Source organism: Oncorhynchus mykiss, chromosome 4, assembly GCF_013265735.2.
Source record: "Oncorhynchus mykiss isolate Arlee chromosome 4, USDA_OmykA_1.1, whole genome shotgun sequence".
NCBI classification, from domain to species: Eukaryota; Metazoa; Chordata; class Actinopteri; order Salmoniformes; family Salmonidae; genus Oncorhynchus; species Oncorhynchus mykiss.
Genome location: NC_048568.1, coordinates 20,599,176 through 20,614,921, shown reverse-complemented (window position 1 = coordinate 20,614,921; position 15,746 = coordinate 20,599,176). Strand labels below are relative to the sequence as shown.

General features: G+C 48.6%; 1 protein-coding gene across 8 annotated transcripts in view; it reads right to left on the bottom strand.

Moving 5' to 3' along the window:
• The window catches only part of LOC110521055 (protein enabled homolog), a 158,391-nt gene that overhangs the window by 36,967 nt on the left and 105,678 nt on the right, over nucleotides 1-15,746 (bottom strand). For 7 of the 8 annotated variants that reach the window (XM_036975862.1, XM_036975860.1, XM_036975861.1 and 4 more), the window contains exon 4: nucleotides 7,360-7,441. In XM_036975862.1, the coding sequence (XP_036831757.1) occupies nucleotides 7,360-7,441 (82 nt within the window). Of the gene's footprint in view, nucleotides 1-7,359; nucleotides 7,442-14,522; nucleotides 14,976-15,746 lie in introns of those variants that run through there. The other variant, XM_036975863.1, reaches the window with a different exon arrangement.

The following is a 15,746-nucleotide window of genomic DNA, read 5'->3' as shown; positions in this document are numbered from 1 at the left end:
ATTATTTGGCCTTAATGCCAAGCATCACATCTGGAGGAAACCTGGCACCATCCCTATGGTGAAGCATGGTGGTGGCAGCATCATGCTGTGGGGATGTTTTTCAGTAGCAGGGATTGGGAGACTAGTCAGGATCGAGGGAAAGATGAACGGAGCAAAGTACAGAGAGATCCTTGATGAAAACCTGCTCCAGAGTGCTCAGGACCTCCGACTGTGGCAAAGGTTCACCTTCCAACAGGACAACGACCCTAAGCACACAGCCAAGACAACTCAGGAGTGGCTTCGGGACAAGTCTCTGAATGTCCTTGAGTAGCCCAGCCAGAGACCAGACTTGAACCTGATCAAATATCTCTGGAGAGACCTGGAAATAGCTGTGCAGTGACGCTCCCCATCCAACCTGACAGAGCTTGACAGGATCTGCAGAGAAGAATGGGAGAAACTCCCCAAATACAGGTGTGCCAAGCTTGTAGCGTCATACCCAAGAACACTCAAGGCTGTAGGTTGCTGCCAAAAGTACTGAGTAAAGGGTCTAAATAAAAAACAAACAGGTTTTGTTTTGTCATTATGGGGTATTGTGTGTAGATTGATGCCGGGAAACAACAATTTAATACATTTTAGAATAAGGCTGTAAATTATGGAAAAAGTCAAGGGGTCTGAATACTTTCCGAATGCACAGTAAGTGCCTTTGAACAGCGTATAGTAGTAGGTGCCAAGCACACCGGTTTGAGTGTGTCAACAACTGCAACGCTACTGGGTTTTTCACACTCAACAGTTTTCTGTGTGTATCAAGAATGGTCCACCACCCAAAGGACACCCAACTTGAAACAACTGTGGGAAGCATTGGAGTCAACATGGGCCAGCATCCCTGTGGAACGTTTGACACCTTGTAGAGTCCCTGCCCTGACGAATTGAGGCTGTGCTGAGGGCAAAAGGGAGCAAACTCAATATTAGGAAGGTGTTACTGATGTTTTGTGCTGGCACAGCTGCAGGTGTTTGAAGCTGTCCCTCCACCACTATTACCGTGTGATCTCAATGTCAAGCAGCAAAGAAAAGCTCCTCAATCTCCCTGCATCAGTATGAAGGAGATCAGCCTTTGGTCTCAGCACTTGCAGCGCTACAGCCAACCTGCTATCGCTTCACACCAGTTATTTATATGCCCCATTATTCCAGCTCATGTCTTTTTCCATCTATCGGTAGGTTAATACTGGGAATCCCCGGTACGTTTAAAGAGGCGCCTAACAGTCTTCCCATGGCTGTGGTGTCTGTGGCGTCTTCAGACGGACTGGGATTGAGGATTGGGGGGTAAGTAGAAAAACAAAATCCACATCTTTGTAATCCTCTGGAAACCACAACCAGCAACATTCTGACCAAGGAGAGAAATCTGAATATTTATTTATTGTGTGTGGTGGAAGAAAAAAAAAAGACAGAAATAGTCAGAGTAGACGTAGCAATGCACGACAGAGCACAGAATGGATTTAAGAGATGGATATACAAACAAGCAGGGCTGATTTCATGTGGCCTTTCAAGAATTGTGTGTCATTGTGGGACGTAATGTCAATGGGGTTTCAACATTATTGCTCTTTCCCCTCACACACATACACTGTGTACAAAACATTAGGAACGCCTGCTCTTTCCATGACACAGACTGACCAGGTGAATCCAGCTGAAAAGCTATGATCCCTTATTGATGTCACCTGTTAAATCCACTTCAATCAGTGTAGCTGAAGGGGAGGAGACGGGTTAAAGAAGGATTTTTAAGCCTTGAGACAATTGAGACATGGATTGTGCACGTGTGCCATTCAGAGGGTGAATGGGAAAGACAAGATTTAAGTGCCTTTGAACAGGGTAGGTGCCAGGCGCCCCGGTTTGAGTGAGTCAAGAACTGCAACGCTGCTGGGTTTTTCAAGCTCAACAGTTTTCCCAAGAATGGTCCACCATCCAAAGGACATCCAGCCAACTTGACACAACTGTGCGAAGCATTGGAGTCAACATGGGCCAGCATCCCTGTGGAACCCTTTCGACACCTTGTAGAGTCCATGCCCCGACGAATTGAGGCTGTTCTGAGGGCAAAAGAGAGTGTAGCTTAGTATTAGGAAAGTGTTCCTAATGTGTTGTACACTCAATCACACACACTGATCCCTGGGATACCATGTGCTGCCCTGAGGCCATAGCTGAGTAGTGAGAGAGCTGTTTGGCTGAGTCCACGCCACTAGTCTGTCCAGCTGGAGCTACGAGTCAACAGCTGGGCCTTTTGCTCGCTATCCCTCTCTCACCCCTTTCCTCCTTTTAATTTGACATATGTTCCCTTGGCAATCAGTATTTTATTAAGATATTCCAAGCAGAAAGGAAGCAGCCAGGTGTAGTGTTGCAGACAGTACTAGTTTTAACTGTAGACAGAGCAGAGGCACACAGAGCAGAGATCAGCTCTGGACCAAAAACAAACTGGACCTCTGCATTACTGAAGGGTCACCAGCACTGACCACAGAACAGTTCTTAACCCTGGTGGTGTTAGGCTATTCCACGACAAGGCTCGATGATGGATGGGTGTATTGGAAAGCTACTATGAACAGACAGTCATTTAATCATTGGGGTTATTTATAAAAGGAAAGAAAACAACAGTGACCTTTAAAATACACCTATCACTAAAGATTAGAGTGTGAGCTCCTGGTTAAGCATGCCTGGCCTTCAGGCTAAATCTAAGGCAGAATTATAGACCAACAAAATTGTTAGTAAAAATAAAGCACTTTCAGGGTCGGGGTTGGTAGGCTCCTGATAGTAAACTGACCTCTCAATGAAAGTGTGTGTGTGTGTGTATGTTCACCAGTGCGTGCTTGCATCCTGGTGTGGAGGTGTTTCTGCATGTGCGTGTTTTTGAGAGAGTACGGATGAGTGTGTGAGCCTGCGCGGGTGTAGCCTATAATCAACCCTCTCCACTCCATCTCCCCAGGGTTGGTCGGGCAGGATTGTAGTGAGTTTGCGTCACAGGGATGACATCAGGCATTAAGCACCCAGGCCAGTTACATTGACTGCAACAGCTAAATATAGATGAGGGCCGGACCAGAACAGAAGAGTCAGAATGAGGGGGAGGCTCAGGGCCAGATCCATTACACACACTAAAAGAACTCCTTTGAACACATTCAGGCCTTTTGTGTTTCTGGAAGAGAAACAAAGATTGGGTCAGATATCCTTACAAGGAGTTGTCCTACTACTCACAGTAAAGGAATGCTTCCTCTAACACTAGAGTAGGGTGCTATGGCCCAGACCGACACATTGCTATGTCAGGATTGTCTCTGTATGATGTCATACACCAGCCAGGGAACATTCAGAACATATGAAACGGTCCAGGGACATTCTTTACCGGGAGAATACAGTGAAAAGGTTTTCCCCCTGAGGCATATGTCTGAATGTGTACTGTAAGTATTTTAGACAAGGTAATCACTCAGCAAGCCTATTAGGACCAGGCCACCCACCTCTCAAACCCCCCTCCCTGTGTGTGTGCACCGCATGTTAGCATGGAGCAATAATCCAGCTTGTTAATGACAGGGTTAATATCAAATCCGTGTCAGGAAACAAGTTCACGACTTTCAGATGGCAGAGAGCGGGCCGGGTCGACTTTACGAGGCTCCAACATAAACAAGTCACTTCATGAATTTGTTCTCCAGTACAAACTCGCGCATACCCACGCACAACCACGCACACCTGTGTAACACTAAGAACAAGGCCATTAAAAACGGCTAAAGTACAGGATATGAACCAGAGATGCGATATACTCTATGTAACTGCATCTGAGTCGAACCTGGATGGGTATGAATGATGAGAGATTTTACAAACATACGATACGACGACACATTCCCAAGGCAGTCGCTACCAATAAACTGTGGCCAACTAAATGATCAAGTGGCCTTACAGCAGGCCTTGGTGTCTCAGTGAGTCTGCTGAAACAAGATGATTCATTTCATTCAAAGTGTATGTGTTGGCAGAGTTATAAATGATTGGATGATGGTGGCAGGTTTCATTAGGGGACAGGAAGGGACCACAAAGAGACCAAAAAGGCCAGATACACAACGACCGGACTGACACACGCACGCAAACAGACGTACACAAACACACAGAATCTTCAAATTCTTTCTTACTCACTGAACAATCCTCACGGTTAATTGTCCATAACAACTAGTGGCTACTAAAGAAACCAAATCTAGGCCTATTAACAAAAAAATGTCATGTATGATTTATCTTTCGACTGTAAAGCTGTTAAATGAAAAATCCCATGGGCAGGGTGTCTGGGATTGAAACGTCCCTGACTCACACAGAACCAGTTCCCATAATGAGAACCTTGTCTCTCCGTCTTAACTTCAAATCACTGCAGTTCCTTTACAGTCTGAGATGCAGACGATATATACTGCTGCCTGCTGCCATACCAGGATTCAGAACTCTGTTCATCATTCATAACACAGTACAGCACCTTGACCACCACCAGCCGCTGACACTACAACCATCACACACACTCTCCCCCTATACTACCTGTCAGTCAGACAGAATATCTAAATCCACAGCATATTTCTCTGTAACCGGCTGGAGAACAAGGAGAGAAGGCCAGGGCCAATCCAACCTCCCAACACTCACTACTGAACTGCTGTGACGCAGGATATGGTAATGGGAGGAAAGGGAGTTGACTTCAGTCACCTTCAATCCGGGTGGTTATATTGTCACGATGCCACGTCTTTGTGTACACAGGGACAGGACAGGAGGCAGTCCCTGTGTGGGCCTGTGAAATTAGGTTGTATCTAATTAAATAACATGTTACAGGTTTCTGTGATCAGGTGAGAGAGCAGCTGGCTCAGATTAATACTGCTGCTACAATGCTACACTGCACTGCCCCCACTGACGAATAGGGGGTCTCTTCTCCACACAGAGAAATACAGAGTTAGCAGCATACACTCATTACTATTACCTACGGGGGAATAGGAGTCTGGCAGTTTAAGGAGAAGGAAAAACAATTACAGGTACAATATCCCCTCTAAGACCCGCAAAGCAGAACGGACTGCATTAACCACGAGAAAACACAACACACTTAACCTTCTGTGAAAGCTGAATATGAATACGGAAGAGATCTCATGCCACGCATTATTGAGTGTGCATGCGTGTAGCAGGAGGGAGGCTCAGAGGATTTAGAGCAGTGGGTTTTTAGAAGTGGAGAGAAAGCCTTAGCCGAGGTCTCCTGAGAGTGATAGGAGCTCGCTGTAGAATAGCTTTTCATTAAGAAGGCCTCTGAGTATCAGTCCATTTCAGATCCTCGCTCTCTCTCTTTGTGTGTGTGTGTGTGTGTGTCTGTGTGTGTGTGTGTGTCTGTGTGTGTGTGTGTGTCTGTGTGTGTGTGTCTGTCTGTGTGTGTGTGTGTGTGTGTGTGTGTCTGTGTGTGTGTCTGTGTGTGTGTGTGTGTGTGTGTGTGTGTGTGTGTGTCTGTGTGTGTGTGTGTCTGTGTGTGTGTGTGTGTGTGTGTGTGTCTGTCTGTGTGTGTGTGTGTGTGTGTGTGTGTGTGTGTGAGAATTAAGCCAGCTCCTAACCTTGTGCTGTAAGTTTACCATTGTACTCAGCAGGGGATAAGTGTTTTGTGATTCCACCGGACATGCTGATGTGGTGCCTGTTTGCTACAGCCTGCTAGTCACAGCCCCCCCCATCATCCTCCCACCCAGCCCTGCTTTGCTCTACTCCAGGGGTGTCTGCCGCTGTGCCTGAACACAAACTGGCAACCATCAGCCTCTCCCGGTACAAGAATGTTGGGCTCCCGAGTGGCGCAGCAGTCTAAGACACTGAATTTCAGTGCTATAGGTGTCACTACAGACACCCTGGTTTGAATCCAGTCTGTATCAAAACCGGCCGTGATTGGTAGTCCCGTAGGGCGGCGCACAATTGGCGCAGCGTCTTCCGGGTTTGGCCGTCATTCGGGTTAGGCCGTCAATGTAAATATGAATTTGTTCTTAACTGACTTGACTAGTTAAATAAAAGGTAAAACATTTAATACAAATGTTAGAGAACACTGCAGGCAACCAGACTCTCCAGCGCCTGCAGGCAACCAGACTCTCCACCGCCTGCAGGCAACCAGACTCTCCAGCGCCTGCAGGCAACCAGACTCTCCACCGCCTGCAGGCAACCAGACTCTCCAGCGCCTGCAGGCAACCAGACTCTCCAGCGCCTGCAGGCAACCAGACTCTCCACCGCCTGCAGGCAACCAGACTCTCCACCGCCTGTAGGCAACCAGACTCTCCAGCGCCTGCAGGCAACCAGACTCTCCACCGCCTGCAGGCAACCAGACTCTCCACCGCCTGTAGGCAACCAGACTCTCCACCGCCTGCAGGCAACCAGACTCTCCACCGCCTGCAGGCAACCAGACTCTCCACCGCCTGTAGGCAACCAGACTCTCCACCGCCTGTAGGCAACCAGACTCTCCACCGCCTGCAGGCAACCAGACTCTCCACCGCCTGCAGGCAACCAGACTCTCCACCGCCTGCAGGCAACCAGACTCTCCACCGCCTGCAGGCAACCAGACTCTCCACAGCCTGTAGGCAACCAGACTCTCCAGCGCCTGCAGGCAACCAAAGTCTCCACCGCCTGCAGGCAACCAGACTCTCCAGCGCCTGCAGGCAACCAGACTCTCCACCGCCTGCAGGCAACCAGACTCTCCACCGCCTGCAGGCAACCAGACTCTCCACCGCCTGCAGGCAACCAGACTCTCCACCGCCTGTAGGCAACCAGACTCTCCAGCGCCTGCAGGCAACCAGACTCTCCACCGCCTGCAGGCAACCAGACTCTCCACCGCCTGCAGGCAACCAGACTCTCCACCGCCTGCAGGCAACCAGACTCTCCACCGCCTGTAGGCAACCAGACACTCCAGCGCCTGCAGGCAACCAGACTCTCCAGCGCCTGCAGGCAACCAGACTCTCCAGCGCCTGCAGGCAACCAGACTCTCCACCGCCTGTAGGCAACCAGACTCTCCAGCGCCTGCAGGCAACCAGACTCTCCAGCGCCTGTAGGCAACCAGACTCTCCAGCGCCTGCAGGCAACCAAAGTCTCCACCGCCTGCCTGGTTAATATGGGAGGGGACTGAGGGAGTGGTGAGGCTGGAGAGATGACATGCTTTGGGATCAATAGACCGTCCATATCCACTCTAAAGTACTTGGATCAATATATTTAGGCAAGCAGGCGCTGTCGAGCAGGGCAACTGTCCAATTGGCTCATATTTGATTGAAACACTGAACTCAAACAGGGAATTCTACTCAGAAGTGTGTGTAACGTCACTGGGCTGAGGAATAGTGTTGTGTTTAGTGTTCTTGTGTTCATTGGCGTTGTAGGCCTAGATCTTACCTTCTCTGCATCTCCAGGTCCTCTGGCGAAGGTCCATTCTGAACCTGGGGGCTCTGGGGGCTCTGTCTTGGCAACGTGGGGCCTGTAGACAGAACACAGAGATGGTCACACATCTGCTCTGAGAAAATGGCCTCTGGACTCGTCGCTTTTAACTTAAATCTCAACTCCTAAACATTGACGACAATGTAGTCTGATTTCTATTCCACCAAGTCGTTTCTCAGCATTTCTTTCAAAATCAGGATAGATCAAACCCAAACCGCACTTCAACTACCTCCTCCTAAACTCTCTTTCCTTCTCCTTTTCAGGCCAAACCGATCCTTTCAAGCATAATTCACTGTCGGGTCGGCTGGGTTGTGACCTAATGTCTGATCCACTCCCAGAGCTGTCCATCAGCCGTCTCTCAAAGGGACTCCAACCAATCAGCAATCATATCCACTGACGGCACTGGACCGCTGCCAAAGGGTCATGGAGTGACAAAACCATTGATTATCTGGGGATTGTAGAGACAAGGTCATCGAAAGAAAACACAAACACACACAATCAATCAGTGAGAGAGCTCCACATGTCAGGGACCAAATATATATTGCTGTTGACAAAAGGTATACATTCTAAAGTGGTTTTAAGTGATTCAGTGAAGCCTACGTTCGATAGGTGAAAAGCCTCCACGGGGGTGGCCAGGCTAAGAGTGTATCGACGGAAGTTGGAGGGCTTGGATCTGCCCAAAAGAGAAGAATCGTCAGAGGCTGTCAGTATTCTGGCTGACTAGTGTCTGTGTCGAGCAGTGATACATTGATATGCTATTCCAGACAGACAGAGAGCAGGACAACGAGGAGTAGAGGGAGGGCTCCAGATCTGAGAGAAGAATACGGATTTGATCTGGAACGGTTTGGCAGCAGTGACTCCTATATTACCTTCTGTCCATACACCAGACCTGCTAGTGACAGTCCATCACAACCACCAGGTACACTCCTCAGCCACAAGCCGATCTGCTGAACAAGCATGTGCCACCTATGAACTGCTACAAAATGGAATATAGTGTTGTGGATAAAGTTCGAAATGACAATTGCATGTGTACAACGTCTAAAGACCTGCATCACTACACCGTATTTTGGAGCCTTTATTGGTGTGGTTTTTTGGTAAGTTGATTAAAAACAAGTGAAATCACAAAAAAGGTGTCTGGACCCTTCAACAACATGCTATTTACATCAAAAATAGAGATTTGGTCATACAAAAAGAAAACGTATCCTTTAAAAGGCTCACATAGACCCGGCCTGGCCGCTTTGGCATGGGCCTCTGGATCAATGCAGCATTCAACAGGTGATGGGGGGGCCCTTGAAGCTCAGAGGGGCCCTGTTTACCAGGTATGGAGGTACAGAGTATAGACAATTATGTGATGGAGCTGAGCTGAGCTGACATTTTCTGTCTGTTTTCTTCGCCTACACTAAACAGCAGGAAACAGTGGCAATGGGTTTGAGAGGAAGACAGATGGAAGACAGCGAGAGATACCACTCACTCCATAACAGGGCTGTTGTCTGGGTAATGATGGCTGCATCACAATGACTGCCAGTGGTGCTTTGTGTGAGCAGGGAAATAGTCAGAAACGGATCCCAGGCCTGTTATAACGAGAGGGGAAATGAAATGTGTGACGGACAGTCTCAGCGCTGTGGTCACTCTCACCAAACAGCGGAAATGGTCTCCTGGCCGATGATAAAGTAGTATCTCATAGATCCCAGTGTAAACAACACCAGTCCCCCAGAGTATGACCGGCAGCAGGCCTGAGATGGGGTGTCTGTCTGGACAGTAACAGTGTTGTGAAAGGGCCACTCCCCTCGCAGAGAGTTAGAAATTGAGCTAAATTAATTTTGGACATGGGACTAGGAGCAATGCATTCAGATAATCACGTTATGTAATGAGAAACAATAAGTAGCTACATGGGGAAATGTGTTTTCTTCCTGTACACCAGCACTGAACAGTAAAGAAACTCCAGCTCTCATCTACAATGTCTCGATTTATGTTGTGGAACGAATCACCCAAACCTAATAACAAAGCAGTTTCCTTTTCCAACCACTAAATCAAGCAGTATTAAGTTAGTAGCTAGCCATCTGGAGCAGATAGCATCAGGCAGGGTGGTGTGGGTGAGGTTTGCTCCATCCTCTGTCCACAGCATTACTGAATTACAGTCAGCCCTGCTTCTGTTTATATGTTGACACAGCCCATGCGTCCAGGATGACCGCACCCTCCATCAACACAGCCACGGTGTGTGTCTCTGTGTGTGTGTGTGTGTGTGTGTGTGTGTGTGTACTCTACAGTCAACAACTCACTCCACAAAATGGAACCAACAGGCTTCACCACCTTCCTACCCCTTTATGTAACCCCCCCCCACCCCAAACGCTTCTGTAGCCGTATTCAGGGTATCCAGAGCCAGGTAAGACCAGCACTCCCGGCTGGCCGGCACCCAACAGCACTTAGTCTCTGTAAAGATAGGCACCGAGTTTTCCGCCTCTTTTCAATCCTCTCACATCATTAGATCCCATACTGGGACTGAAATACTTCTGCTGCATGGCTTTACAATCCATCCTAACAACATTTTCTATGGCTAAAGACCGACAACAGTGCATCCACAGTTAAATAAACCAGGTTTAATCAAGACTTCCCCGTTACTGAAATACAGACCATACATGATTCTCTGATTAATGCCCGAGAATGTGTCACTGGACTGAGAAACAAAATGGTAAGATCGCTATACCTCACAAAACAAATGCACACAAACACAAAAAGCCAGTGTAACAGTAGAAGTCCCATTGAGCCAGGGAGCAGAGAGAGCATCATCACACCTACATGATGGCAGGGAGACTGCAGGCCTCTTCTGACAGCAGATATACTGCCACAGTCCATCATTCAGGCAGTCTTTACGTGCTCCGACCACAGCCCTGGACCTAGTCTTAACCATAGACACAGTACCAACTAAAACCCCAGATCCAGTCCCAAACTCAGTCCCAGGCATCATGGCTCCGCTGGCAGCCACCCCATCTGCAGAGTCCTGGGAGCTCAGATAGAGCACCATGTTTCTGGACACACACAGCGTCCCGAGCTGCTACTAACAGTACGCCACGCCTGGAGCCAGGGCTACGCGGATGCTCAGGTCAATAAGACACACAGCAGACAGGCAGGGAGGAGAGGAGGAAGGGAGTAGAGAGAGAGAGAGAGAGAGAGAGAGAGAGAGAGAGAGAGAGAGAGGAGGGAGGGAGGTATTTACAGGATGTGGTCCCACGCTCCAGTTGGTCCGCACGGCACACTTCCTGGTCCTGATCAATTATTCATGGGTGAAGAGCAGAGAACTGCCCCCCATCCCCACATCGCCCTTCACCTCATCACACCGTGTGTGTATCAATTCTAGAAACAAACCAAGTCAAAAACCCAGAGGGAAGACATAAAGAAATGGAAACAGAGACACAGAAAGTGGCACACAGAGTAAGAAGAGAGATGTATACTAGAGAAACAGCTACAAACAAGAAACCAGAGCTTTCCTTTGATCATACTGCCTTGGTGCGTTTCCCCACCGGACCGTGAAGGTATTGTGCAAACAGCCTGATGGGCTCTCTTCTAATGTGTTATTTTCTAATTAACGACATGTGTTGGTTTCCTCCCTGTTACATCACACAGGTCTACAAAGGAGATGAAAGGAAGAGAGGAAGAGATGAGGGTGGTCTCTGAGGTTTTCCTCTTTCTGTGAAACAGCCATGTTGTGTTCCAGCCCCTTCCAGCCCCTGTAGTGTCTCTCTATTCCTACTTCACTGTTCCTGGGTCAGGAAGACGTGATCCAGTCATACTGCTGATGAAGAGGACAGGTAGAGCCCTATACATAGTGCTGATGAAGAGGACAGGTAGAGCCCTATACATAGTGCTGATGAAGAGGACCAGGTAGAGCCCTATACATAGTGCTGATGAAGAGGACCAGGTAGAGCCCATACATACTGCTGAATAAGAGGACCAGGTAGAGCCCTATACATACTGCTGATGAAGAGGACCAGGTAGAGCCCTATACATAGTGCTGATGAAGAGGACCAGGTAGAGTCATACATACTGCTGAATAAGAGGACCAGGTAGAGCCCTATACATACTGCTGATGAAGAGGACCAGGTAGAGCCCTATACATAGTGCTGATGAAGAGGACCAGGTAGAGCCCATACATACTGCTGAAGAAGAGGACCAGGAAAAAGTTGGAGATTATTATGACTGATGTACTTTAGGTGAGCCAAAATTACTTTTTGGGAGGCCATCTCGGGTAATGGTTATTGATCAATCATGTTGAGAGACGGGAGGCCGGCTCCCAACTGACCTGAGAGACCACAGGCCCAGTCTAATTACCCACAGACCTCTACATTCTGCTGACAGGCCCAAGGCAGGAGGCACTCAGAGTGAAATTACACATGACTTGGCAAAACAAACAATTACCATTCCACTCCACATGCATTTTCTGGTCAAATATACTGCTAGAAATGTGGGCTGTTAATAGTGTTTACTGTTCAGTGCGCTTCGGTATCAGAGTGGCAAATACATGTTGAACCATTAGTTATTTTCTCTAGTGACCAGTAGTAAGTCATTATAGTATCATGTGCTGAGAAGCTCCTGCTCATTTCCAACTAATCTAATTCCACCAATCAATAATCTAAGTAACAGCAAGAGGACCAAAACAAGTCTTAATCGCCACCAAAACATCAGCTGATTCTCTCCGTCTCACCATACCGTAAGCCACTTATATGTGTCAACAACAGAAACCTAATGCATCCCCAAGTGTTCCATCACTTTCCCAGAGTGACATTAACACCTTCTGGCTGCCTGTCTCATTACTTCAACCCCAACACTACTGCTGTAACACTGCGTGCAACCCGCACATGAATCCCCCCAGACGAGTCAGGAGAGTCTCGCAGCTTAACACTCACAAACATGCAGTGTCTAAATAATGGCTTCCCCATTTGTGAAATGGAGTGCTGCTACTGTTAACAGGCTGACAGATGTATGGTGTGAGGGCGCTGGGAGAAAAACGAAGAGTCGTCAGGGTACAGATGATTGGCCCTCCTGACTCCCCAGGTTCGCTATCCCTAGGCTATAAGAGTTTCAATGTAGTTTGGGCTGCCAATCAGGTTAAGCAGCTGTGATGGATGATGCTAGGTGCTGCATGTCAGAACATCTTCCTTTACGGTTACAGAAACAGCTTTAGAGGAGTCTAGCTGTCTGCGATGGCAGGCGGCCTGTGATAGAATATTAATGACTGCAGTGCAAGCATTCCTGTCTCCCATAGGAAGACAGACACACAGTACAGACATGTAGACAAATGTAATGACGGGACAGGCCATATACACTACCCACAAACCCTTGCACCTTTCCAAGGTGGGGTCTTATTCTGGGGCAGAGGGGGAGACAGGGAGTCTAGGTGACGGTAGGACAGTGACCTCTCCCCGCTACTCCCCCTTCCCCCTGTCCTTCACAGGGATATCAGCATTACCCCAGGGAGGGCCACTGATACAGACGCAGCACCCCACACCAGGCCAGCTCAGGTGGCCGGATGCCTCAGCTCAGGTCTGACGTAACATTACCTAATAAAAGCCGCTCTGCTTGGAAACACTACGGCCATAAGCAGACGCAGCGCATATCCCCTCCCTCCATAGGAGAAGGTAAACATTGTATTTCTGGCTAAGCCACAACGTTAGGGGAGGCAACCAGGGCTATAGAGCCCCAGACCAGGCCAGGCCACCTGGCACCTGTGGATGAGGTCATCATGGAGCTCTGCCAACGCCTCGGAACTAAGCCCCTACGGAGCACTAGACCCCAGCCTCGGAACTAAGCCCCTACAGAGCACTAGACCCCAGCCTCGGAACTAAGCCCCTACGGAGCACTAGACCCCAGCCTCGGAACTAAACCCCTACAGAGCACTAGACCCCAGCCTCGGAACTAAACCCCTACAGAGCACTAGACCCCAGCCTCAGAAACTAACAGCCCCTACGGAGCACTTGACTCCAGCCTTGGAAACTAACAGCCCGTACGGAGCACTAGACCCCAGCATCGAAAACAAACATCCCCTACGGAGCACTAGACCCCAGCCTCGGAACTAACAGCCCCTACAGAGCACTAGACCCCAGCCTCGGAACTAACAGCCCCTACTGCGCACTAGACCCCAGCCTCGGAACTAGCAGCCGCTACAGAGCACTAGACCCCAGCCACAAAGATCCAGCACCCATGGGATAACCCCAAATGCAACTGTTTTGCATTGTTAGGACATTCCCAATTTGATTAGTAACCATGCATTTAGAGACAAAGCTTTCCACAGGGCACGCCGTGTACCAAAAACACTCAGCTTGCACTGAACACTCCAAGTTAGCTGAACGGAGCTAACTGAACACCGGTGCTGAAGAGATGAGTATGAGATGGAGCAGCCAGGCACCGTTTGTCAGTCTGCTGATTCAGTCTTTGAAACGGTGTGTGAATTTCACTCTAGCATTCAGGACGATGGCTATCTGTATCTGTTCTGTCAGTACTGGAGGGTTGTTCTGGTTGTGTGGACTCGACAGAGCCTGTGCGTCGCTGACTTTGCAGCTTGGAAACTCTGTGACAAATTTGATGTGATTTTTTATTTATTTCAAAGATCAGCCATGCACAGAAGCAGAGGTCAAGGCTGCCCTCTCTCTCCTTGCCTTTTCTCCTTCTGCCAGAAGCTTACTGTTGGTTGCTACAGGGCACCAATGTATGGAACACAGCTTAGCCAATCAGGAGAAAGAGCAACTGATCTGTGACCAACCATAAGAGGACTCATGTTCCTTCTGGCAGAACTGTGTCCATCAGTGCATTTAGAGTAAATTACACTACAGGCAACTAAAACCTTGTTTTCACTGACACCTCAGATAGAGCATAACAAATGAATGTTATACAATTTACATAAAGACTTGTGTTCGCACTACTTGATAAGGGAGGCACTCTTTAACTACTGCAATGATCCAGAGCATGCTGTCGGCGGTTTGGTAGCCTTACCCTCCATCACTGGCCTACCCATTACGCCCATCAGCTGTCCCACTATACAACAACACCCTACCCCACCTCATGGCACCAATACGCAACCAAATCTGCAACCCCTTCACCCACCACCCTACCAGTGCAGCTCTACTCACTGCTGAGGATGATCTGAGCGCGACTGATCTTCTGCTGCGGCTGGAAGCGGCTCACTCTGGGAGCAGGCATGTCTGTGGATGCCTGGGAGGCCTTCTCCTCCTCTGTCTCTACAGCCCTACACCAAGAAGCAGCAGTCTCTCCCCCTCACAGAAGAGCTAGAGGCAGCAGTCTTAGGGAGTAGAGCACCAAACAGCACAGCACCAACCCTGGGCTGGATCACACCAGGGGCCCTCGCTCTCTGGTTCTCACTGCTCCTGATGTCTGGTCTCTCCCTCTCTAGTCTCCTTCCCTGATAAGTACAGAGTTGTAGTCTCTTGTAGGCACAGTGCTGGAGTTTCTCTCTCTGGGCTGTGCTGGGCTGTGCAGGGCAGCTGTTCTGTCAGTTTTGTTAGTAGCAATAGTAGTAGTAGCAAGCTGGCTGCTAGCGGAGAACCTCGCAGCAGCGTGGGCTATGGCAGTCTGGTGCCAAAGAGCATGAGCTCGTCAATAAAAAGTGTGGCAGGCAGTCGGGCGTCACACAAACCTCCATATCTACTGGGCGAATGATGCAATGGGGATCACATGGTGGTATGAGTTAAGAAACAAACACATGCCAGACATCCTGAGACACTGTGGTAGGTGTCGATGTCTGCACCCCCCTCCCCTTCTCTGTCTGTCTGCAACCCTCAAAGCCAGTCCCTGGGGCTGCAAAAACAAACTCCTTTTGGCTCAGGAATGCAGCTTGTTTCTATGACAGAGTCCCTGGCAAGGGTAGGCCACACACACACACACATCCCAGACCTGGGTATAAATATGTATATTTGAGTATTTCTTATTTAAATCTTGTTTTATTTGTATTTGAATGGTTATTTGTAAAAACCAAATATTCAACCAAATTGTACTTGAAAGTATTTTCAAATACTATTTTCAAATACTTGGGTTAAATGCATGGGAGTTTGAGTGCATTTGAGTATTTTCAAATACATTCCAATATTCAACTACTTGAACGACTTGCACATGCCGCCGAGACGGGCTGTAAAGGCTCAAAATACTAAACAACTTTACATTTTGCCATTGTCCAAGGAAAACACAACTTCAAGGTCCAGACACAAAAGGAGATGACAGGGACCCGGGACCAACATGACAGACTATCAGTCAGCCCTGCTCCTGTGTTGTTCTCACACACTGATGAGGTCATGGTAACAGGCATACTCGCTCTGTATTCTTCTCTGTCAACAGGCCAT